General features: G+C 41.1%; 1 protein-coding gene across 1 annotated transcript in view; it reads left to right on the plus strand.

Annotated features, from left to right (window-relative positions):
- The window catches only part of MEGF10 (multiple EGF like domains 10), a 125,464-nt gene that overhangs the window by 39,668 nt on the left and 60,983 nt on the right, over positions 1-24,813 (plus strand). Inside the window, exon 4 of the mRNA XM_039236690.1 lies at positions 2,880-2,972. Coding sequence (XP_039092621.1) covers positions 2,880-2,972 — 93 coding nt within the window. The remainder of the gene's footprint in view (positions 1-2,879; positions 2,973-24,813) is intronic.

Consider the following 24,813-nt stretch of genomic DNA (forward strand, 5'->3'; position numbering starts at 1 on the left):
ATGCTGTGTGAGGATTCTGCACTCTGGCAGTAGAATTTGTGTTCCCTCCTTTTGGAATCCATACCAACAATACTCCGCATTACCTAGATAATTACTTGACTTGAGGCTTCACTGCTCAGTGGTGATTCCATTGGCTTTAGCTTTAATTAAAACAAAATCATTAGGAAAGCAGACTCCCCCTTCCAGTTTCTCATTAATTTACGAGTGAATTGGTTTGCTGCTAACTATCTATTGACATCTTGCTCCAGACTTTGGCCAAATGTTAGTTCAGGGCTTTTATAAAAATAATCTAAATTTTGACATTACCATCACAGGATTTTTGTTTTTATCTGCTGTAACTGACTGGACTTCTTGGTGTTCATTTCATAAAACACAAAGTTTGTCCCATAAGGAATCAAACAGGAGAGCATTCATATTCATTACTCAGTGATCTTAAAAATGTGGAATTTGAGGATATGGGCAACACTTGTTTTCCTCAGCCCCCATATCCAATTTCTGTGTTTTCTTTTAAATGCACAGTATCAGGTAGCTCTTCTTTCATATGACAGGCAACTAGTATCTGATGTTTAAAACTTCTTGAGATATGCAAGTGGCATGTTGAATCGTTTTAGTATCTTGAATAAGGAGAAATTGATAAATTTGGGTATGAAGACTTAGGTTTGCAGTATGTTGCAGACAGGGATGTCACGAGTGCATAAGACAAATGAGATAAAGCACTTTCATGTTTACACAGTACAGGGGATGCCAGCGCTCTATGTGAGGTGGGTGTGTCCTGCGGCACACATGCCGCCATATACCATAGTGTGATCTAGCATCCAGCACATGTCACCTGTACAGTTAGCCTGAGCCTTTTGTGGAGTTTCATTGCCCCTTGCATACTGCAGTTATGGCGGTTTGCTGGCTTGTATGAGCATATCTACATTTTAAAGAACAGCACAGGGCTGTGACCTTACAAATGAACGGCGCATGTACAATATCAAACACGTGCATAGAGATGGCAGGAGACGCTGAGCCCTGAGGTTGGCACATATGGACTTAACCAGGCAGTATGAGGCAACATATGATAGAGCCAGCGTGTTCATACATTACAGGCTGGTTTTGCTTTTAATTACAACTAAATATGCGATTGTCTGAATCAAGTATTGGGGAGGTGCTAAGCATCTCCTTGGAATGCTAATGTTACTATCTCTACTCAGGCCCAAAGTCCCAGGCTCACTTGACCTGGCTTCCCTCCCTGCATGGCCTGGATACTAAACAATTATTCTGGTGAAGGAAGTGAGTCTTTCATTCTTCAAGTTTATGGTCACATTATTCCCTTGTGGTATCCTCTACCTGATGGTTTGTTGTGATAATTCTCCATGTTTCTTTAGAATATTCCCAGCTAATCCTCAGAATAAAGTCCTAACACCTGACTTTGGTGTTGATGGTCTTCATCTTCCAAAGCTACTGCTCAAACGTTGCACCCAAACAGATCTTCTCACTTCCATTTGATTTCTTTCTACCCCTTGTTTTTGCTTTCTCTTCATCTAAAATGCCTTCCCCTATATCTCTGCATGCCTAAATGTTTTTGATAAAGATCATAGGAGTGATTAACATTTTTTGATCAAGAAAATATATAATATATCAAATATACACAAATATATACACATATGTACATATACACTATATATCAGTGTATGTACAGTATATATACACAATATAGACTATACACATAATAGTGCCTAAATCATATAAAAATATTTAATGACATGGAAAGATTGGACCTGTATATTAGTGGAAAGGAAAATTGAAAAATATTATGATTCTTTTTTTCCTTGAGGAGAAAATATATAGGGAAAATTTCCTGAAGGGTTCTCCATACACAGAAATGTTTCCAGTTGATGGAGCCATAGGTAGGTTTACTTAGCTTATTGGTATTTTATATTTACACAGTAAATCTGTTTTACTTTTGCAATAAGATGCGAGTTAATAAAACTTCTCTGTAAAGCATAGGATACCTTATCCCATCCCATCCTTACATAAATTTCGGAGTATCTGAACCCCAAACTACACCATGTTGTTCTCACAATTACTCATGTATCCAGGCATTCTAAAGACTGTTTAATCAAAGTGAGTGGTACTAACATTGAAGGTAATGTGGATGTGCAGCACAGCATATAGTTGATGTTCTTTTCTCCTGGGCTACAGACCTTTGCTTTGGGAATCATCAGTCTACCTGTCTGCTCATGTTGGCAGAGACAACCCTTACTTCCGTGGGTGGGGACACACCTAAGACATTCACTAACGAAACAGAGATGGAGATTTACTGTTGCCTAAAGACCTCAGTGACATTTTTTGAATATTTTTGTCGGTAGGAAAAGGGCATCTTGTTCTGCTATGTCATAGTGGTGAGTAACATACGCCCAAAGAAATTTGACTTTGGTTTTCAGGGACAATATTAGGTAAAGGGAATACCCTGGGGTCTACTCTGTCACTCTGGAGTCCCAGCATCTCGCTTTGGGTTTTTTTTTTTTTTTCCTGTACCCACATAGGCTCCTCCTGAAACAAAGAAGATATATTTGATAGTCATTGATAATTTTTTTAAAAAATGTGGGCGAGGCCATTTTCCTTGCAACTTCTTTCCTAACTTAGCGTGAAGTAGAATGGAATCGTCGAAATGAAGGAATTTACTTGGAGATATCAAAATCCGAAGGGGAATTGTTTGGTTGCACGGTGGACCATGACAGGGCCAAGGAATGGACTGAAGGAAATTATCAAGCATGCATGTTGTTTTTAAGTGATACTTGAGACTGGGATGTGAAACAGCTGTGTTGTTGGGTTGGGTTTTTTTTTTTTTCTTGTGCCAACTTTCCTTGTTTGATTGATTTTCTCTCTGACAGCCCACTGTGCTGATAAATGTGTCCACGGTCGCTGCATTGCTCCGAACACCTGTCAGTGTGAGCCAGGCTGGGGTGGGACCAACTGCTCCAGTGGTAAGTTCCCACCTGTTCTTGTCCGTCTCGGCGTGTTTTTGCCGTACGCGCCCCCTTGTCTGCAGATTATCCTGAACCATGGGTTTCCCTGTTGTTGCCCATGCAGAGTGCGGTGTGGATTCCCAGTCTAACTCATGAATACAGTTCCTTGTAAATCAGTGTATGTGTTCTGTTCAGAACTGTTGTTAATCGAGGATCAAGAAAGATACTTAGAAAGATGTCAGTAGTCCGATGCTGACACTTCTGTAAATCTGAATATGTTCCAGAGTAAGGTCCAGAATTTAGGCTCCTTGGTTCGGTAAAGCCATTGTGGTGACCTAACTATTGTGTCCTGACTGCTGTTTTTGCATGTTGATTTGCTGAGGTTACTTCTGTGGTGATTAAAGTTTATCACTCGTTGCCTTTAACTCAGAAGTGAAATTGATATTTTCAATGCTTAGTATATTTATTTGCCTCTGGTTTCTGAGATGCAAATAATGAGTACTCTCTCAGAAAACGTTGGGGAGGAATATTAGTCGTAACTGAAAATTCACGTACATTTTGGTATTAAATCAAATGGTAACATGGTATATAATTTGTCTCCATTATGTTAGAATTATAATTCTAGCTATAATTCGGACTATAAACAGCTTGCACTTAAAACCTCATATTCTTTATTAAGAGGATTAAGCAGTGGAATGTCGTGTAATACAGTTGCTTTTCTAAATTTCACAGTTAAAACTTCGGTTTTCTGGCTAGCTTGTTGCTGCGCGTGTAATTGTGGATACTTCCTGTCTCTTCATACTCCCTTTTGCTTTGAAAAACGTGAGGGGGAATCAAAGTGCAACTGAATTCTAATGCCCAAAGTGTTACGTTTAGAGAAAGGAAAGACTAGTTTTAAATATTAGCAGGCTCAGACGACAACACAAATTCAGCCTCATTTCTACCATACTACTTTCTGAAACTAGTTCGAAGGGATTTCAAGTCGTCTGGATAAAGTGGTTTTAAGAATTATTACTTGCTTATATTTGGAGTCAGGGAGATTGCTGTTTATCTTGTTGGAACTACTTGTTTTAGACTTGCGATGTCTTGGCTCTCCCCAAAACAGCATCTCCAGGGCTAGTCCCTTGTGCTGCCTGTGCACAGAACATTCTGTGTGAAAGAGCCTTTTTATTGTATCTTCAACAGGGAGTGTGTGTGTGTGTGTGTGTGTGTGTGTGTGCGCGCGCGCGCGCGTGTGTCTTTCTGCCCCTGAAAGGCTTCCAATTCCAATGGATAACTGTCTTGCAGGGTTTTGTTTTGCTTCTGCTGGAGATCAGGAGGAAAGTGGGCATTTTGTTCACATGCCATGGAGGCAAATGTTTGGGATGTGGGATTTGGCTCACAGCCATTTTTCTGGCCGACTGACCTCAAATGCAATGTCGCTTTCATTAACTTTTCCAGCTTAAAAATCAGTTGTGCCTACACATTTTGAAGGAAAATAACATTATGATATCAACTAGTGGAAATGAAAAGAGTGGATGTATTTGAAAAGTGAGATTTGTTCCTAATTCCCGGGCAAGTATGTTGCAGTGGCTATTCAGAGTTAGTTTCTGAAGAACTGGGGCCTGTCGCAAGCTGAGAGATCCAGACTGATTAGCGTTTCTGTGAAGACAAAAGGCTACATGAGTTTCAGACTTTCCAGAACTGATTTAGGCCCTCTAGAAAACAAACTGTTGCCTTATTTTGGAGGTTAGGCTTTCTAAAAGATCACTTGTTGCTTTCTTTTAGAGTTTACTGATTTTTGAATGAAGCTTCTAGAATTCTTAGGACACATATTCTTTCCGTCCTAGAATATTATGTTGATGCAATACGTAGGCTATTCTTTACAACAAAAGTATAAATAAACACAGACAGCTATTTGAAGTCTTCAAAGGTGCTCTTAGAAAAACATTTCTGACAACTTTTTTAAACACATAAGAAAATGCTGTTCTGAGCTGGAGCACTGAGTCTTGTTACCTGGGTTTTGTCTGCAGCAGTGCCTCTAATATCACTTGTTAGAAGGTGTATCACTTGTTTAATTACACTAGGCCAAATAATTCTTGAAACAAAATGCATGTTGGAGTAATCTACTAAGTAGCACAGTTTAAATGACTTCATTTCCAAGGATTCTATTTCTCTGTCCCCTCCTCTATGGTTATTGTTAATGAATACATTGGATGATATCTGTTAGATCCATAGAACGATTGCCTTGGTAATCAGGCTAGTTGCTTGCATCCATCAGGGTCCAATCCGGAGACAGAAAGGACAATAATTTTTTTAAGGCAAACTTTTTATTTTGGAACAGTTTTAGATTTATGGAAAAGTTGCAAAGATGTAGACAGTTACCATATACCTGTATCCAGGTTTCCCTCTTGTTAATATCTTACCATTGGTTTGCCAAACTGAGAAATTGACAGGTATCCCTTGGACAGGGATGTTTATTAAGCATTATTAGCTAAAACAGGGGACTGGAGTAATGAAGAATTGGCTAGTAGAATTAATAGCACTTGAAAGAACACAGGAATAGCAGATTTAAGGAGCAGCCACTACTTCTAGGCTGAGAAAGGATGTCCAAAAGGAATCCCCACTAGGGCTGTGATCCAGATGTTCTTAGAAAAGGTACACCACAGCTGACTGAATGGCAAGAGGCTGTACTATTCCAGCAGAACTTGATGGACGTCTGCCCTCTGGAATTTGCTAGAGATCTGCAATACAGGATGTTTGGAAAAGCTGTTCATGGAGAAGTGTCTTAGCAGAAGTGCTCTGCTACAGAAAAGCCCCAGAGGGAGGCCAGCGGAAGTTGCTGGCTGATGGGTGCTGCTAGCCACTATTCTTTGCTTTCCTGCTAGTGTAGGAGCTGGGTACTGGGTACTGGGCAGCTGACCATGCTACGGGAGCTTGGAGCTGGGCTAGAGAAGCTGGCTGTGTTGCAGAAACTGGGCGCTGTGCAAGATGTAAGTGCTACGGAGCCAGATGCTGGGGGAAGTCCCTCCCACTCTGCTTGCTTGGCAGGAGCGGGGTGCTGGACAAACCACCTGCCCTACGGGAGTCAGTTGAGCCAGCACGCTGGAACCGCCAAAGAAAACTTTCTTCCTGCAGTGTCTCTCTAGCGCCCTCTACAGGCCACTTAACGTTTGGCCAGTTGGCAAAGTAAAAATACTATTTAAAGGGCCCATATCATTTTTGGTAGAGTACATGTTAATGAATAAATTTAGCCCCGAGAGTCAATAAAGTGATAATTACTGTTACATCCAGTCCTTTGGTTGCTGAGCTCTCTCTGCCCATGTGCGGACACATGTGCATTCTTGTACATTAACAAAACAACAACGCTCTGTTTCTACCTAATAAGTTACAGCTATCCATCTTACAAGCAAACAACATTTTCACTCTATTTCCAACGTGAAGAGATACAAGATCCAACAGTTACACAGCCATTATGGATGACATGAATTTTTCCTCAAATCTAGTCACAGTTCCACTGAGTATTGTGTTACCTGGACTAAAATGGACTTAGAATAGCTTGTATATAAAATAAGATAGGAAAGAGAGGGGGGAAAAAAGAAAATGGCACCTACACACAAAGACATACATAGAACATATAGAAAATACTTGCTGCCATTTGTCACAAGGCTGTAACTGTACATGTGGCTTCCCTTTTCCACTTCTCATTCAGTATTCTCTCCCCGCTCCCCCGCCCCCCCACATCTCAGCTGCTTGGGGTTCTTTTTTTTTTAAAAAAAAATTTAATGTTTATTTATATTTGAGAGAGACAGAGACAGAGCGTGAGCAGGGGAGGGGCAGAGAGAGAGGGAGACACAGAATCCAAAGTAGGCTCCCAGCTCTGAGCTGTCAGCACAGAGCTTGATGTGGGACTTGAACCCATGAACCATGAGATCATGGCCTGAGCCAAAGTTGGACGCTTAACCAACTGAGCCACCCAGATGCCCCTGCTTGGGGTTCTTTACCTGGTGCAGTGACTTCAACCTTCAGCCACTCCCCCCCCCACAAAGGATCTGAATTCTCACTTGTCCTGCCCTTTTAAATTTATTTTTTTGAAAATTTAAAAAAATATTTAAATATTTTTGAGAAAGAGAGAGAGACAGAGTGTGAGCAGGGGAGGGGCAGAGAGAGAGGGAGACAGAATGTGAAGAAGACTCCAGGCTCTGAGCTAGCTGTCAGCACAGAGCCTGGAGCAGGGCTCGAACCCATGAACTGTGAGATCATGACCTGAGCCGAGTTCAGATGCTCTACCGACCGACTGAGTCATCCAGGCGACCCTATTTTTTTGTTGTTGTTGTTGATGTTTTCTGTTGACCTTTACTTCTGGGCATGGAAGTGCTTCTTAGAAACCCACACAATCTCTAGGCTTCCAGACATAGTTCTCCTTTTTTCCTATTGTGCAACCCAATTTTTGCCTGATAATCGGGATCATTCACTCCAGCCTAAAATGACCAGACAGCAATAAATCAATACCTGTCACACACAGCTATGTGTATGTGCGTGTGTGTGTGTGTGTGTGTGTGTGTGTGTGTGTTTTCTTCACTAATGTACATGGGAGAATAAGGAACATACAGGTACCTTCATGGGTACAGGTTTACAAAGACCTCCCTTGGAGATTTAATCTGACTATTTACCTTGTCCGTGCAGGCACAGATTCCTCTGTGTGTGATATACAGTCAGTCTTCCTGAGTCTCAATGTATTCTCTGTATAAAAAACCAGGTGTGTCAGAAGACTGCACAAAGTTTGTTCCCCTAGAGTGAAATCATGATTTATTTGACTGAACTCAGACATATTACTTCTTTTAAAATTTGATTAAATGATTTAAAAAAAAACCCTTATTCATATTTTACTTTTATTGGCAGCCTAATGCATACCCTAGCCTCTGTGACATTAATCTAGCCTACCTCCATCTCTCCCTTCCCTCGTCTTCTCTCCTCTCTCTGTTCCTCCCCCCACCATCCATCTCTCCATCCCTTCATCAATCTTCCATTCCTCTTCCTCCTTCAGGACATGAAAAACAACTCCTAGAAGGCAGGCGCTGCGAGTTATTAATCTCGTTAGCCTCCATTGTGCTTGGCATGTGGTTGGAGCAGAGTGAATGGTTATTCTATTTAATTAGATTGAATGAGCTGTATGATTCTGTGAAGGTCATTCGCGTGTTCACGGTGTGAACTTTCACTGAGTGATGGCTGTGTGCAAGGAACTGTGTTGCATTGTGGGGATAAGGAAGCATGTGGGGAGCCGTTGCTGGTCTTACAGAGCTCGCAGCTTTGAGGCCGGTAGACAGAATTGCAAATGGCTGATGTTGAGCAAAAGAACAGTCTCAGCAGAAGAGATGGATGGAAAAAGCCAAAAATGGAGCTGGGTATGAGAGTGAAAATCGGGTATGACATGAAGAGGAAAGAGTGGCTGGCAGGGATTTCAAGAGGTTTCTAGAATCAGGGTGCTAGTGGGCAAAGGTGGGGAGAGCTTGAGAACGGTCATATCTGATGACCTTTCTTCTCTGGGCAAACTGGGAGCAGAGACAATCTACTGATGGGAAAGGGTGCAGGGGCTGGGTCATGTTGATGATGATGACGACAGTAAACATTCTGCTTTTTTGAGCCCTTAGTATGCGTGCAGCATTCCTGTAAGGGCGTTACAGGAGTGACATTTAATACTCATGGCAGACAGTGACATGGGTACCATTCTTGTTCCTATTCTACTGATGAAGAAATGGAGGTGCCGAACAGCCAAATGACTTGTCTGAGTTTAAACATCTGTGGCTTATGGTGGAGTTTAAACATAGTTTAAACATCTATGGTGGAGGCATACTCACATCCCCCTCATAGCCAGCCTTTTTAACCACAAGGGTACAGTGCCTTGTGAAATTGTAAAAGAGGTTTGGTCAGGTGTCAAAGGTCCATGGCCCTGAGGGAAATGAGAACAGGAGGCAAGGGCTGACAGTACCAGCCAAATGTGAAAATAGGCATCCTGAGGGGCACCTGAGTGGCTCAGGTGGTTAAGCATCTGACTTTGGCTCAGATCATGATCTTGCGGTTTGTGAGTTCGAGCTCCATGTTGGGCTCTGTGCTGACAGCTCAGAGCCCGGAGCCTGCTTCGGATTCTGTGTCTCCCTCTCTCTCTGCCCCTCCCCTGTTCATGCTCTGTCTGTCTGTCTGTCTCTGTGTCTCTCAAAAATAAATAAACATTAAAAAATTTTTTAAAAAGAAAGAAAAGAAGCATCCTGAGAGATGTCAAGGGTACACTCTCAGAGATGATGAATTTTAAATGACACCAGTTCGGATGGACTCATTTTGAATTTTTTAATTTCCTCACTTATAATATTAGGAATGTTGGGCAGATTATATTTATGATCCCTTTTCATCCAGTGATTCTATGTGTGGATTCCTCTAACATATACATATATGCAATCCTTGAGATCTTTCTTTGTGTTGGAAGCCCTTTAAACCTTTTGCACGAGTAGCAGTAACACATTTGTTCTCTCAATCTATATAATCCTCTTTAGGATTTTCTAAATGTCTATAGAGAAATGTATTTCTCCTCTGGCTATAGGGCACTTCCAGTATGCAAGGGAGAGCCCTAAATCTACCAGAGCCAGCAAATAGCATTCAAGAGCTTGTTCCACAGGCTTTTGACATGAGTACCAAGTAGACGCAAACATGGAAATTAATTTTGGTTTAGAAAATCGAAACTGGGACTTATTTAGCCACCAGTAGTGTTTCTGGTTTAATGTACTTGGAAGTAGTAAAAATATGCCTGGGAGGCAGGACTAGCTCAAACACTTTCAGGTACAACATTAGGAACACTGATAACCTTTTATATAAAGCAGGCATGCTGGGCAGCAGTGAGTAAGTAATAAGACTTTGCCTGCAGGGTATTCCAATCGGCGAATCCATTTGAAGGGTAGTACAAGCCAGAAATCGTGAGACACAAAATGCTGGCTTATTCCCCAGCAAGGTCTGCTGCAGAGCTCTATCGACTGGACACAATAGTCAGATCGATGGTGTCTGGGAAGAGAAGACACTCAGAATCTAGTCCTCACAGTGAGTCGTTAACATGCCCAATCGTGCTGTCAGAAGTACTTAAGAAAGCGGGCTGATGAAGCAGCAGGAATAAGAGTAGGTATTTTGGGTTCACTGGCGTGGGGGCAGGGCATTGATGGCAGGTAGAAAGGACAGAGCTGGGAATGGTTCGTTAGACCCGCCTGAAGGCACTTTTGCTGATGGACTACCCATATCTTTTGATAGAGGTCATGAACACAAAATGCAGATTTTTGCCTTTCTGAAGGAGTCTGAAAACTGGGCTTTTCTTGGTTTGTCTCTGGAGGGTCAGAGACTCTCCCTCACCTGCTCCCCCTAAACCCTGTGTTGGAGCTGAACTGCCGGAGTCCTAGATGCCCTCCTCTTGGTGCCGTTTCTGGACCTCATGGTCCTCATGCTTAAATAAGGATGGGAATGTCTAACCTCATATGTTCTTGAGGATTAGATGACACCATAGCTGTTCAGTGCTCAGCACTGTACCTGCCTTGGTAAATGGTACTCACTTGCAGTTCTTTGTGTGACAGACAAGGCTTCCCCCAGACTTCAGTGTGTGGACAGAACAGTGGATGGAGACGCTCGTTGTGGACATCTTGCTTAGTCCTGGGGGCCACCTACTTCCTTGGCAGAAGCCTCTCTCTGCCCACAGTCGCTTGGCGGAAGGTCCCCCAGACAGAGCCCTGGTGCAGTTTTCTGCATTATTCTCAACTTCCGACCATGGACGTCCTCACCAGATGAATTCATGTCTGGTTTATATTTTGGCGTAGTGAGAACACTGTAGATGTTTACATTACTTGTGCTAGTCGGTTCACATGCAGTGGCTGGAAAGACCAAGCTTGGCTGTTATGTTACTTAACTCCATTCCACATCATGTATTCATTTGTGTCCTTTTTCTTTCCTTTCCTTTTTTTTTTTTTTTTGACTTTGTTTAATATCCCTCTACATCTACTTATCAGAAAATCTTGGTTCAACCTCAAAATATAACAAAATCTAAACTTTGTTATTAACATTTTTTAACGTTTATTTATTTTTGAGAGAGAGAGAGAGTGAGCGAGTGCAAGCAGGGAAGAGACAGTATGCAAGCAGGGAAGTGGGAGACACAGATATGAAGCAGGCTCCAGGCTCTGAGCTGTCAGCATAGACCCCAATACAGAGCTCAAGGCAGGGCTTGAATCCACAGAGCCAAAGTCAGATGCTTAACCAACTGAGCCACCCAGGCCCTCCTAAGCCTTTTTCACCATTTCAAGTGCTCTCTCTCCAATCCATGCCACCACCATCTTTTAATCGGTGCTCACGATAGTCTCCTTGAAGCTACATCTAATTGGGCCCTGCTGGGGTTAGGTCTTTGTAGTGAGATCAGAATGAACTTGTAAAACCGTTCTGTCAAACAGAACTCCCCAGTATTTCCCATGATAGAATCATCTTCAAAGCTCTTTTAGACCTGTCCCACTCTATGTCACACTTTTGCTCTGGGTATCACACTGCTCAGCCTCTCCCTTCCTCTCATGGGACACACTGGTTTCAAAAAAAAAATTTTTTTTAATTTTTTACTTTTTGACAGTGTGAGTAGGGGAGGGGCAGAGAGAGAGGGAGACACAGAATCTGAAGCAGTCTCCTGGCTCTGAGCAGTCACCACAGATCCTGACTTAGTGCTTGAACCCATGGATGGCAAGATCATGACCTGAGCTGGAATTGGATGCTTAACCAACTGAGCCACCCAGGCGCTCCCACACTGGTTTCATTTCTGCCTTTGCACTTGATCTTCCTTCCGCCTGGAATGTTCTTCTCCCTAGATCTGTACATGGCTGGCTTCTTTAGGCCAATCAGGTCTCAGTTTTCTCCAACCTTTGTATATAAAGAGTATTCACCATTATTCTTGAGCATATCTCCTTTTTTAAAATTCTTTTATGGAATTGTTTGAAAGTATTTTGTTTTCTTTTGTTTGGGGACTGTCTTTCCTTCTAGGATGTAGGCCCAATAAAATATTGTGTGTTGTTTTCACTATTTCTAGCTAATTTACTCACTTCATGTCCAGCACCATGCTGGGCACACAGTAATGCTCAATATATATTTGTGAAAGGAAGGAATAAAGACACAAATGTTCCAGAAAGAATAATGGAGTAAAAAATGAGACATGAGAGATGAATAAGATTTTGACTCCTTGTTCAAGGAGCTTTCACTTTAATAGGAATTGGAAGTATGTGCACAAATATATAAGCACAATATCCAGAGAGTTTAAGAAGGAAGTAATCACAGGTCTTCTAGAGAAAGGGTATCACCCTATGAAGTGTTCTTCCCTTCAGTGGCCTTGAGATAGCTTGGGCTCCTGTGGCTCCTGGGTTGACCTTGGCTGTGTGTAGAGGGGGCCCATTCTTCCTTGGTAACTTTAGTAGAAGATTCCTTGTCGGTAAACAGGCAGCTGCAATGAAATCATAGAAGCCAGGTGATGTGCTAGATGTGGGTTCCATGAACCATGAGGCAATGCGGATGTGGGAGCTCCCTGCCCTCAAGGGAGGGAATGTTGTAGTGTGAACATCAAGGTCATTACTTGTAGAGGGGTGAGGCTTCTGACACAGTGGCCTCAAGACTAAGACAAGTATTTGAAAGCCAGCCCTCATTTCAATGGGAAATGCTGAATGGTTCTGCCATCTAAACTTCTGTGTATTACTTTTCAAAGTGGGGATTTTGTGCGACAACGTGGAACTTAGTTAAATGTGTACCACAGTGGAGTATAAGCAGGAAGAAATTAGGCAAAGACATTCAGACTACAAATTATTTCAGATCACATAGCAATTGTTTTCTGACAGCACAAATGTGTTTCCTGGCTATTCTGGTGAGAGTGGAATAATGATATGTATTAGACGGTCCCAGAGCCTCATTTGTCATTATACCTGTAAAATTCGGGTGTACTCGCCCGATTGTTAGCACAATTGTGTGCACAATTGTTAGCACACCCAATTTTAGTAGAGCTACATAAATGTTGTCTTATGGAGTTTTGTTGTTAATTGGGTAAAATTAAATGCTGTGATATATTATGTAGTCCAGTATCTTTCACAATTATATATGATTTCTTATTGTTTGTGACTGTATCAGAGAATTTTTTTAAACACTTGAAAGTTTCTTCAAGACAAATAAGAAAAAGGGCCCATCACTGTGTTTTTCCTTCTTTTGTCAAAATTATCTTTTAATTCATTGACTTCATTGATTTTTAAGTTTGACCATTTGTACCTAAATACTAGAGCAAATTAATCACGTTTGCCATGTTTAAAACTAAAAAAGCAAAGAAAGTAGGGGCTCCTGGCTGGCTCAGTTGGTTGAGTGTCAGACTCTTGATTTCAGCTCAGGTCATAATCCCAGGGTTGTGAGATCATGCAGAGCGTGGAGCCTGCTTAAGATTTTCTCTCTCCCTCTCTCTCTCTTTCTCTGTCCCTCTTCTCCATGCTCTCTCTCAAAAATACATATTTTTAAAAAGCTTAGAAAGCAATGAAATGATAAAGACAATTCCAATAAAATAAAATAGAAGAGATTGCAAGAGCACCCTAGCTCTTGAATCATAGATAATAAGATCATCTTAAACTTCCATGAAAGCCTAAATGTTATACTACTCACAAAACTAGTGAAAGTAACTTCCAAAGAAAGTTTAAATTTTGATGCAACTGCTTTGAACTGGATATTAGTATCTAACTGTGAAGTTTTGTTCATACACTGAAGAAAAGCAGTCCCTTAAGAAAAAGAACCTTATGTTGTAAAATTAGTATTATGTAAATCAGATTTACCCATGTTATCAATTAATTCCTAGAACAATTAGACCACATAAAAGTTAAAAACTTATTCAAGACAAAATGTCTTAAGTAAAGTTAAAGAGAAACAAGGATGGGAAAAGATTTTTGCAGTGTATAAAACAAATGATTCGTAAATGGAATTCATGAAGAATTCCCATAAGTCAATAAGAAAAACCTGTCAACTTTAGAATAGGCATCACAGTAAGATAAGTTAGAGACCAGGAAACCTGATTGGCTAATAAGCATATGAGAATATGCTTCTCTTTGTAATAATCAGTGAAGTGCATAGTAAATGAACAAGATGTCATTTTTTGCCATCAGATTGGCAAAAGTTAAGTGTGCCAGAACCGCGTGTTGGCAAGGATGTGAAAGGAAGATTCCATACATTGCTCTCAAGAGGCTAAATTGGCGGAGTAACTTTAGAGAGCAATTTGTCTGTCTCTAGAAGTAAAATTCTAATTTGTGTATACCATATGATCCAGTAACTTTACTTCTTCTTTATAATTTGTCTACAGACCTACAAAAACCTTTGCTTTGCTTAAACTGCAGGAATCTATTTGCAACTTTGTAACAGTGAACATTTGGCAACAACTGACAATGGCCATGAATAGGGGGAAACAAGTTTATTAGAGGCTGTTAATATAGAGGAATGGTGCATAGCCATTCATTCCCATAAACTGATATATAGTCTTCCACTGTGCTAGCAGGGGTAGTGACATTAATAGATCTCAATACCATCATACAGGGTGGAAAAAGCAAGATGCACCAGTGATATATACATTTCATGTAAAACTTGTGAATACATGAAATGATACAATGTATTATTTCTGGACACACAGACAGACTAGAAGGATGCACCTTACAATCATGAGGTTACCTCGGAAGCAAGAGGCACGGAGAGACCTGGGAACCGGGCACAGAGGAGTCAAAGGGGACTTTATCTGTAATGTTTTATTTCTTGCATCAAATGATGAAGCAAAGGGAATGTAGTGTTCACAACTGTTAATTGTAGGTTGTGGTACATAGGCCTTTGTTATAGTATTACTTATAGTCTCCCCTAGCTAAAAAAAAAAATTTTTTTCAAGAGAACTGTATTATATTTTCCAGACCGTCCAGGGAGCATTGAGGGCTTGGTGTCTGGTTTCCCCACTGTGGGATTTTAAGCAAACACTTAAGGCTTCCACCCTTTGACTCTCACATCCAGAATGAAGAGTATTAGTACTTGCATGGTGGCGGTCCCGAGTACTTACCCTTTGGTGCTCCCCTGAAGCCACACCTCGCTTGGAAGCCTTCTCCCCATCCGATCGCAGTACACACATAACACAGATCCTCTGTGTCCCTCGAGCGTCCTGTGAACTGTAACACCTAGCATGCTGCTTTGCTATGAGTCTCACTGGGGACCCTCCTCTTCCAGCAGATAAAGAAATCTTGCTGTGGAACGTGCCAGGCTGGATCAAGTAGTGCATGCTCCTCAAGAAACAGAAAGTAGTAGCCATAAGAGATACTTAATACATTTTTCATGAAAAAAAAAATACATGAACAAAAGAAAAAATATGGCAGGACCTTATAAAGCAAGACACCCTGTAATGGTTCCTGAGGTTTTTATTATTCTTTTGACTTGAGTGGATCAGTGTAATCCCCATAAATCCTTCACGTAAGCCCAGCCTACCATTTATATCCTTGAGATTTTCCTGCACCGTGAACAGGTCATCAGTACATTCTCACTGAGAAGACATCAACGTTTATGTTTAGACACATTAAAGAATAAACGTTTCACGCCCTTTTTTTCTGCTTCACAATTTGAGCTAAGCATTCACTGCAGTTCTAAAATGATATTTCATGCTTTGAAAATTCATTTAACAAACAGTTTTTTTAAAAAAGGAGAATAAAGGTTTTCTCTCAGCCACTGAACAATATTAATATCAACGGCACTCGGGGGGGTTGTCCGCAGTGATCGTTGGCTCTCTGTCAGCTCTCCAGTGGGTTTTTTGACATGTGAAGGACATGAGGTTTTAGTGCTTTCAGAGGCTCTAGAAAATACATTTTTATTGTTCTTCTTCATGGATGGAGAAGCTTTACAAAGTTGTTTTATTTTTAAAGCACTTGATGTTTTGAATGAGGATCTTTTCTTCTACATTAACAAAGGGAATGACATACCATAGCCTTGTTAGCCTGAAGCGAAGGGAATGAAATCACACGGAGATAAAAGAACTTGAGGGAACGAGAGCTTAGGAAGAGAGGGTGTATATTTCACTAAGAACCATGTTTTTCTATCCTCTGAGACAGTGGAAGATTATTTTGGTCGCTTCTGAAACTCTGTAGAGCAGTTTTCCTGAAAGCAACTTACTTGTGCTTTGTCTGTGTATATTAGAATGTGAAGGGCTGATTTTTCTTCCTGTTAATTTCTCTCGTAGTCACAGATTGTCCTATGTTTAAAGTCAACAGTGAATATTACAGCAAAACGCCATTCAAAAATATATTTTCAAGTCAGCATGGCTGACTGATGTATCCTAAAAGATGCTTGACATTTAAATGTTAAGGGCACTTAGTGTTAGTTTCTTCAATCAGCGACCCTGGTGAGGGTAGTTATATTATAAGCTGACATCACTTTCCCAACGATAAAGCTGAGTTCCAAGATTCCATGTATGATCCCACTGCAGTGTCTGGGACAGATGTATCCACAGCCTTCCTGAACACCATGTGATTCTACAATTTAACTTCTTAGATGCTAGAAGTCTTACCCAAGACAAATAAAAACAAAATAAAGCAACAACACGACGCAGACTGCTCATTTCATCTAGGATTTGTTTAGACCTAACACAAGTACAGGGAATTGGCCAATTCTGTTGTTCTCTGTAATCTAGAGCCAGATGGTTTAGAAAAGCATCTTGAAGTTCAGTGGGTTTCAAGGCTGCTTGTGTTGTCTTAGTGGGCATAGATAGGCCGAGGCAAGATCAAGTCGGTGGATCTGGTGCCTGTTAACATGGCAAAATTCTCCAGATTTTATTTATGACCTCCTCTTTCTTTATGCGAAGGGGAAGATTACTAAGGAGTTCATATGTTTCTTTCTCAATTCCTCCATTTACATTTCTGGGCTCCAAGTCCCAGCCTACCCCTCTGGGCACATTGATCATCAGCAAGTAGGAAATTTCTAAATCCAGTTTTTATTTGGCAGTTAAAAATAGGATGTCACCTAGCACTGGGTTTCACTATAGGCCTGAGCTTTTCCAATGGGCTTTATGAAAATGGTCAAAAGGGATGATACCAGACCTTGTTTTTTACTTTGGGGAGTTTGTGGGCAATTTGTTTTTGGAATTCACATTGGGAGAGCCAAGTTGTACTTTTTGTCATGAATGATTCATGCAAGACAAACAATACGAACCAACGACAGGCCTGTTATTCTAGCTTTGTGTACAGCTGGAGGATGTTTTTCTAGGATGTTTATTCCCCCCTCTGAGGTGGGATATTCCAATGTACTGACCATGGAATAAAATTTTTGCTCTATGAGATCCATGCTGTGTCACATATACCAAAGGTATGTTTTGTGTAATTAGTATGTTCCACCAGTCCTTGTGACAGAGGGAGAGTTAAGTATAACAAAGTTTGGGAACTTGCTCAAGGTTCCATGGCTATGAAGTGACAGTAGCTCAGCTCGGGTCCAGGTCCGTCTGATTCTGAATGATGATGCCCTTCCTCGAGCCAGCTAGTGATTGATGACGTTTGTAACAAGGTGAACTGGATGGTAAACATTACTCCTTAATCTAAGGGAAAAATGATTTCATCCTTCCCTTGTTTTGTTTTTGTTGTTGAGGAATGTTGTGGCTGGGGCAATGTATTAATGTACCCTTGTTCTTTTCTCCAAAGCATCTCTCAATTTGGCATTTCTGTGTATCTCTCATTGTGCTCCTTTCTTTTATTCTTTCTCTACACAAAGACACGAGATCTACTAAATTAGCGGCTCTTTGTTTGAAGAATGTTCCTGATGCCTCATTTTTGTAAATACATGGGTGCCTGTGGACATGTTGAGACATTCCGCATAACACTTTAAAGCCTGGCAAATATCATTTTTAGGCAAAAAAAAGTATTTTCAAACATCTATGAGGTGTGTTTGTCTTAGACTGTTCCCCTTGGAAAATCAGGGAGGGATAAGCACTCATGGCAGATTTTGTAATTGTTTGACATCACTTGCTTGGAATGGTCTGCATGGTGTGCGGCCAGATCACAGCTTTGAAGGCGTTGATGAGTTGGGCTGAATCCTTGCTATTGCCACTTAATTGCTAAGTGACCAAGGAAATGATCATCTGAGTCCATTTTGCACACAAAATGTTGGAATAATTATACCTATGTCATTGAGTTATTGTGATATTTGAAAAAAATAGCTGCATAAGGCTGACACATGTTTGAAACTTGATGTATCTTACAACCCCTTCATTCTCTTCCCATCCTTTGAAGGGGAAATGGGACTGAGGGTTTAATGTGGATCAGGAGAGGGACGCCTGGGTGGCTCAGTCGGTTAAGCGTCTGACTCTTAGTTTCGACTCAGGTCATGATCTCACAGTTGGTGAGTTTGAGCCCTGCATTGGGCTCTATGCTGACAGCAAGGAGCCTGCTTGGGATTCTCTCTCTCCCTCTCTCTCTGTCCCTCCCCAGTTTGCTCTCTCTTTCTCTCAAAAACTAAGCAAGCATAAAAAAAAATGTTTTTAAGTGGGTCAGAAGAGGAGAATGTTCCCAGACATTAGTAAAGCTGGTTTTACTGATTTGTCTCCTTGTGAAAGGTAAAATGCTCTACATTCATGATCATTTTCATTCACTCACCAAACAGACCTTGAGTGCTGGCCATGTGCCACGTGGGCCTAGTTGTCAGTTTGTTGTACTCCTAAAGCGAATGACATCAACACTGTTTTCACAGTGAGCTTAGCGGTTTTTTTGTTTGCATAGAATCATTATCAACTTACAGAAGCTCTTCAGGTCTGACATCTCATTCATTATATTTTCACTTAAAGAAATGCCCCATGTTCTCATGACTGAGGTAATTTCCTATTTTCAGTGTACCTAAATATTGAGTCATTGGCTGACCCTATGGGCTGGCTCAGTGCCAGGTCTTACCATTTGCTGCTCTGCCTTCAAGGATCATATTTGGTGAGATTGTAGGATGTTATGTTTAACCAAAGTATATAATTTCAGTCCTTCAAGAGGAAGATGGCTGCATGAAAGGTGCTTGGACTTCTGTTTGCAGGAAATCTGGGGTTTGAATACTGATGTTACCACTTACCAGCCTGGTGTTTTGGGATATTTTACCTAAGTAGTCTCATCCCAAATATCCTCTGTGTTTTAAGGTGATAACAATACCCACCTTGTAATTGTTCTAAGGACTAGAACGTGGTGTCTAAAGCATGGGGCACAGAATCTGGAACAATACAAATGCTGAGCAGATTGAACCATTTGGAAGTCGTTTTTTGTTTGCTTTTCTTGTACTGCCAAAAGGATGTACAATGATTGCAGAAAATTTAGAAAAGGTGGTTCATCTAAATGAACAAAGGAAATATCAAGCATATCCTTAACACCCACAGATCCCCAATGGTGCCATTTGACCATAGAGCCTTTCAATATCTATCTCTCTAGATCCATCTGTCTGTCTGTCTGTCTGTCTTTCTGTTTTTGCCATGTTCCTTCTTCTCCCTGCTTCCCCAGATATTAGGTTCTGCGATATACAATTGCTGATATTTGGCCTTTTGTGACCTAAACTAACAACAGTTTCATCTAGTTCATTCTAATACATTGCTAAAATTAGATTAAGTGGTACCAATCATTTTAATCTACTTGTTACAATGAAGATATTGCTAATATTTTTCAAGGTCGTTAAATATTCTTCTGTAATGTCACTTTCAGATGATACATAATATTCCGTTGTGTGATTATACCCATCTCTTTTCGCCAATCCTCCATTACTAGAAAATTAGATGGTTTTCAATATTTTGTTACTATAAACAGTGGTAGGGTAAACACGACAGCATTGGAGGGAGTGAAGTGTCGTGGTTTAGAATGCAGACTAAAGGCAGAAGGTCTGTATTTCCCTTGTACCTTCCTGCCCGTGTCCCTTTAGCAAGTCATCTGGATCTCAGTTTCTTCTTCAGCAAAATGGGGACAGCTTCCAGACAGGACCTCCTTCATAGGGCCATTGTGAGAGTCCATCTGTCTCAAGTGCTGAAGAGAGTGTCTTCACAGACACACTGTAAATATTACTAATGGACTAACTACTGTGAATTGTTCCTGTCATTATACACATGTTTATTTCTTTTGGAAAAAAAATCTCAAAAGAGGAATTTATGACTGAAGAGCTTTCGATACATGATTCTAGATTAAGGCCTAAAATAGATGTGGTAATCTGCTCTCCCACAGAAGTGCGTAAAAGCACTGGTTTTCATCAAAAGGGAGGTGTGATCGCCATCGCTCTACATATCAGACCCATCATTGCTGTGACCCCACTCATGACTGAGGGTGCACAGTTTTTCATGGCTTACTATCCCTAAAGTTAGAATGCTTCCAACCATCAAGGTCAAGCGGGGAACTGCCATGACATGCCAGTGTGGAACCTTCTGTTGACAACTCTTGAGATCAAGAAAGGCAGTCGTGTGTCTTAGCACTGTGAAATTCAGTCTTATTTGATAGAGAATAGGCAAACATATATAAAAATGGTGATCTGAGTGCGAGATGAGGGTCATGGAAAATATATATGGATGTCTTCATCAGAGAGCATCTCAGATTAGGTCTGAAAAATTGTACCTGAAGGACAGAGATTTCCAGGCTGAGCTTGGAAGATTGGGAAGGGCTGATGGAAGGAGAGGACATGCCTAACACCTCTCCACATCTACTTATTTCTATACCTCCTTCTTTTGTTGTGTACAGGAAGATGATAGTGGCCATGATGTGATAGAAGGAGGCATTCATGGACGGTTGCTATTTAAAAGCCTGTGACTGTCGCATGCATCATTCTCTCTGCAGCTCCCCTCCCTTTCCAGTCCCCCGTCTTTCTCGGTACAAATCCTCCACCCTTAACCTAAATAGGGTACCCTCTGCCTTTAGGTCTCAGCTTAGACATTAGTTTCCCAACTCAACAACACTGGTTCAAGGTCATTCCTGTGTTCTCTGTTGTACCTTGTACCTCCTCCTACTGCTTATCACAGGGCATTTTATTGTCGAATAACTTGATGCACCTGCTGATAACCCGTAAGCTTCTAGAAGCATGCGTTCTACCATTCTCCTTTGAATTCTAAGCCTAGTATGGCTTATGGGTGGCACATACCAGGTACCTGATAGGTGTAAACTGAGTGAATTTCAGTACCCAGCCCATGGATGTAACCTGCGGTTACTGGTGTCATTGGAAGTTATAGGCATAAGGGCTCCAGGGTGAGTCCGTTATCTTGCAAGGATGTAGTGCTCCGTTAGCTGTCACTAAGGGTTGTAGCATGGATGGTATACTTCTGATATTACACAGTAGTTTAAGCTTCCTTTTATTTTCAGCTTCTTGTGAGAGCTTGTTAGAGCATGCTGTCCATGCTGCCTGAGACCCTCATTAAGCTTGCCCTGAAACTGGGGCGCCTGGTTGGCTTAGTCGGTTAAGCGTCTGACTTTCACTTAGGTCATGATCTCGCGGTTCATGGGTTCGAGCCCCACGTCAGGCTCTGTGCTGACTGTCAGCTCAGAGCCTGGAGCCTGTTTCAGAATCTGTGTCTCCCTCTCTCTCTGACCCTCCCCTGCTCACGCTGTCTCTCTCTCTCCTAGAAATAAAAACATTAAAAAAAAATTTTTTAGAAAAAAAGCTTGCCCTGAAACAGCTGCATGAATCTGGGTGCACACCATCTGGAGCCCATTTCTAGCTGCTAGCACAGTAGCAGATGAAACCAGGAGTATCTGGGTGGCTCAGTCGGTTAGGTGTCCAGCTTGGGCTCAGGTCATGACCTTTTGGTTCATGGGTTTGATCCCCGCATTGGGCTCTGGGCTAACAGCTCAGAGCCTGGACCCTGCTTCAGATTCTGTATCTCCCTTTCTCTCTGCCCCTCCCCTGCTCATACTCTGTCCCTGTCTCTCTCTCTCAAAAATAAATGAACATTAAAAAAAGAGAGATGAAATGAGAAGCTGAAAATTAGTCCTCCCTCCCTTCAAAGCATCAGGGTTCTTTTCGGTATAATCTGAAACAAAAGTTGGTTCATCTGTCTTTTCCTATTAGAATATTCTAGCTATTGCCATCTTAATGTAACCACATTTTTTTAAAGGTTGTCAGTGGCAGTAACCAACCTAGTCACTTTTTCTTTAGGAGTGAAATGCTTGCCCCTTGAGATTAGAGTGAGGTGTTAAGTGAAAGACTTGACGTGATTTGAGTCCAATGTCTCCAAACTGCCTTTCCAAACACAGTACTCGAATTCAGGATAATCGGTCAAGCTTGGCGCTCATAAGGAGCAAGTTCTGCCTCTTGTCTAGATAGTCAACATACCCGTGTATTTGTAGTAATCGGGGAAGAAAGCTGGCTTTTGTGTGATAAGCTGTAAAAATGGATGTGTTACAATAGTTGAAGATGACAAATGAAGAATGGAAAGGAAGTCACAGTGATGCCTAAATTCAAGCCTGGCTTCTGTGTCCCACTTGGTCTGTTTCCTGCTTATTTGTACGCTTCTGTATGTGGAGATACCCCCCCCCACCCCCCAGCATAGCTTATGTTGGCGCCCAGTATTCACATGGTGAGGCCCATGTATCAATGGCCTGTTAGGGAAACACAGCCCCAAAGGGAGAAGCTGTCACTTCAAAGCATGCCACAGTGCTTAGATATAGCCAGGAAATTAACCATGTCGGCATGATAATATTTCCTTAAAAGCCTGAAACCCTTTCTTTGACGCTGATAGTCATCAATTTCTGCTATGAACTTGTTTCTATCATGAGGAGGTGTCTTAAGGGTTTTTTTAATTTGTTTGTTGTTGTTTTGCATTTATCTAACCCCAAGGAAATAGGATTGGTCTCTGCCTGACTGCTCTTCTAGAGAGAAATCGTTGGATGGGTTGTGGAAATAAAGCACAAGGGAGAAGAGAGAGGTTCTGTCCCCTCAGGACCTTGACTTCTTTCTTCCCACTCTTCTCCTGATGTTGTAAAACATATTCTATAAAATGTGTGTGCTCCAGCACACCCTTATCCCTCTGTCACAGTGGGGAGAAAGAACACCACCCCATCATGGTTCTTTCTTTCTAAATGCTTCCGACACAATCAGGTTGTCCTTATCAAGGTAGTATTATTAGATAAAATTGTGTTTTGGGTTGATCACTTAATCCCCCATGATACATTAAGAAAAAAATGAATATTTAATTTAACATATGTGGCTCCCAGAAGTTGAGAGGGATATGGAAACTTTGGAGACGGTTGAGCAAAGAAAGTGAATGAAATTGAATAGCTTTTTAAAAAATAAGTAAAAGTATTGAGGGTTGTAGTTATCTAGCAAGAAGTGGGATCAAGGATACCTTCAGATTTTGGGAATAAGACCATTTATAATACAGAGAATGGCAATGAACCGAATCGGCTGGTTCAGATCATAGGATAAGGGATTTGGCTTATGTGGAATGAGGATGCTCTTTACTCGTAGGCTTGATGAACCAGGGAACAAGTTACAAAGGACTCTGCAACTTAGCTGAAAAACAGATATATTTTTTTCTACCTGGATACCTGAGGGGGTTTAAAGAAACATACTGTGTTATTTTTTTTTTTTTTTAAATATAGCTCCTGGATTGAAAGAGTTATAACTGAACAAAAAAATTCGTTGTCCATACCCATAGGCAATAAAAGAAACAACTGTATGAATAACAATGAGGCTTAAATCTGGGAACTACTACCTAATCTTACTCTGTGAAAGATGATTTTGAGTTCTTAGGTAATTGCTTTCTTGATCTGCTTTAGATTCAATAATCCTCTCATTGTTTTTAATTGCATTAAAGTATGTTTATTAAGGTACTAATGAGAATGAAGCCATACTGATTAGAAACAAAATTATTCATGTAAACCTTTTGATGTTATAAAATGAAAGGTAAATTCTAACATTGGAAGGTGAATCCTGTACGTTTCCTAAGTTATTTGCTGTGTGCCTAGTTTGTTTTGTTTTCCAATCGTTGATTGTAGATCTATTAAACTTACAAAATTTTTATGAAGTGAAACTGTTTTTTAAGTCATAAAAGCAGTTTATCCTAAGAGCTTGAGGTAGGGTGCCTCTTTCCTAGTGATTTTTATAGCATCTAATTAATAAATAAATGCACAGCTGGGTAGGCAATGCATATTAAGAGTTAGTTTTGCTTATCATCCCCCTTTACAATTTGTAGAAGGTTCGGGATTGAGAATTTTTTTCTTTCCTGCTCCCCTCTTCCTGCTCATCAACCTGAATTGCAGCTACTCTTCCTTTCCTTTGGAACTATACTTTTAAATCTATTTCCCCAATGCTCTTTTTTGTTACTGTCTTTCCTGGTTTCTTGTGCCTGTTGTCGTTTTCTTTGCCGTCCATGTTCAGTTTCATGAACTTTTTAAAGAAGTTTACTTTTTAAATAAGTCAGTGAATTTATTTTTTTAATGTTTATTTTTGAGAGAGAGAACGAGAGGGGGTATGGGTGGGGGAGGGGCAGAGAGCAAGAAAGAGAGGGAGACACAGAATCCAAAGCAGGCTCCAGGCTCTGAGCCGTCAGCACAGAGCCTGATGCAGGGCTCGAACTCACTGGCTGTGAGCTCATGACCTGAGCCAAGTCGGATGCTCAACTAATTGAGCCACCTAGGCACCCCAATAAGTCAGCGAATTTAAATGTTGGGATCAATTATTTTCTCTCTTTTCTGATTACCTCCCAATCCATACATCTTTTGACTGACAACTTGAAAGCAGATCAGCAGTTTTCTTTTGGATTGCTCCAGCCTAGGCCTATAGAGGGGGTGGGTCCACTCCACAGGAGCTCTGCCTGTGGGACCCCTCTTGGTTTCCAAGATGATTTTGAGTTCTTAGG

The sequence above is a fragment of the Hyaena hyaena genome, unplaced genomic scaffold (genome assembly GCF_003009895.1).
Source record: "Hyaena hyaena isolate Hyena2069 unplaced genomic scaffold, ASM300989v1 scaffold_115, whole genome shotgun sequence".
Taxonomy (NCBI): Eukaryota; Metazoa; Chordata; class Mammalia; order Carnivora; family Hyaenidae; genus Hyaena; species Hyaena hyaena.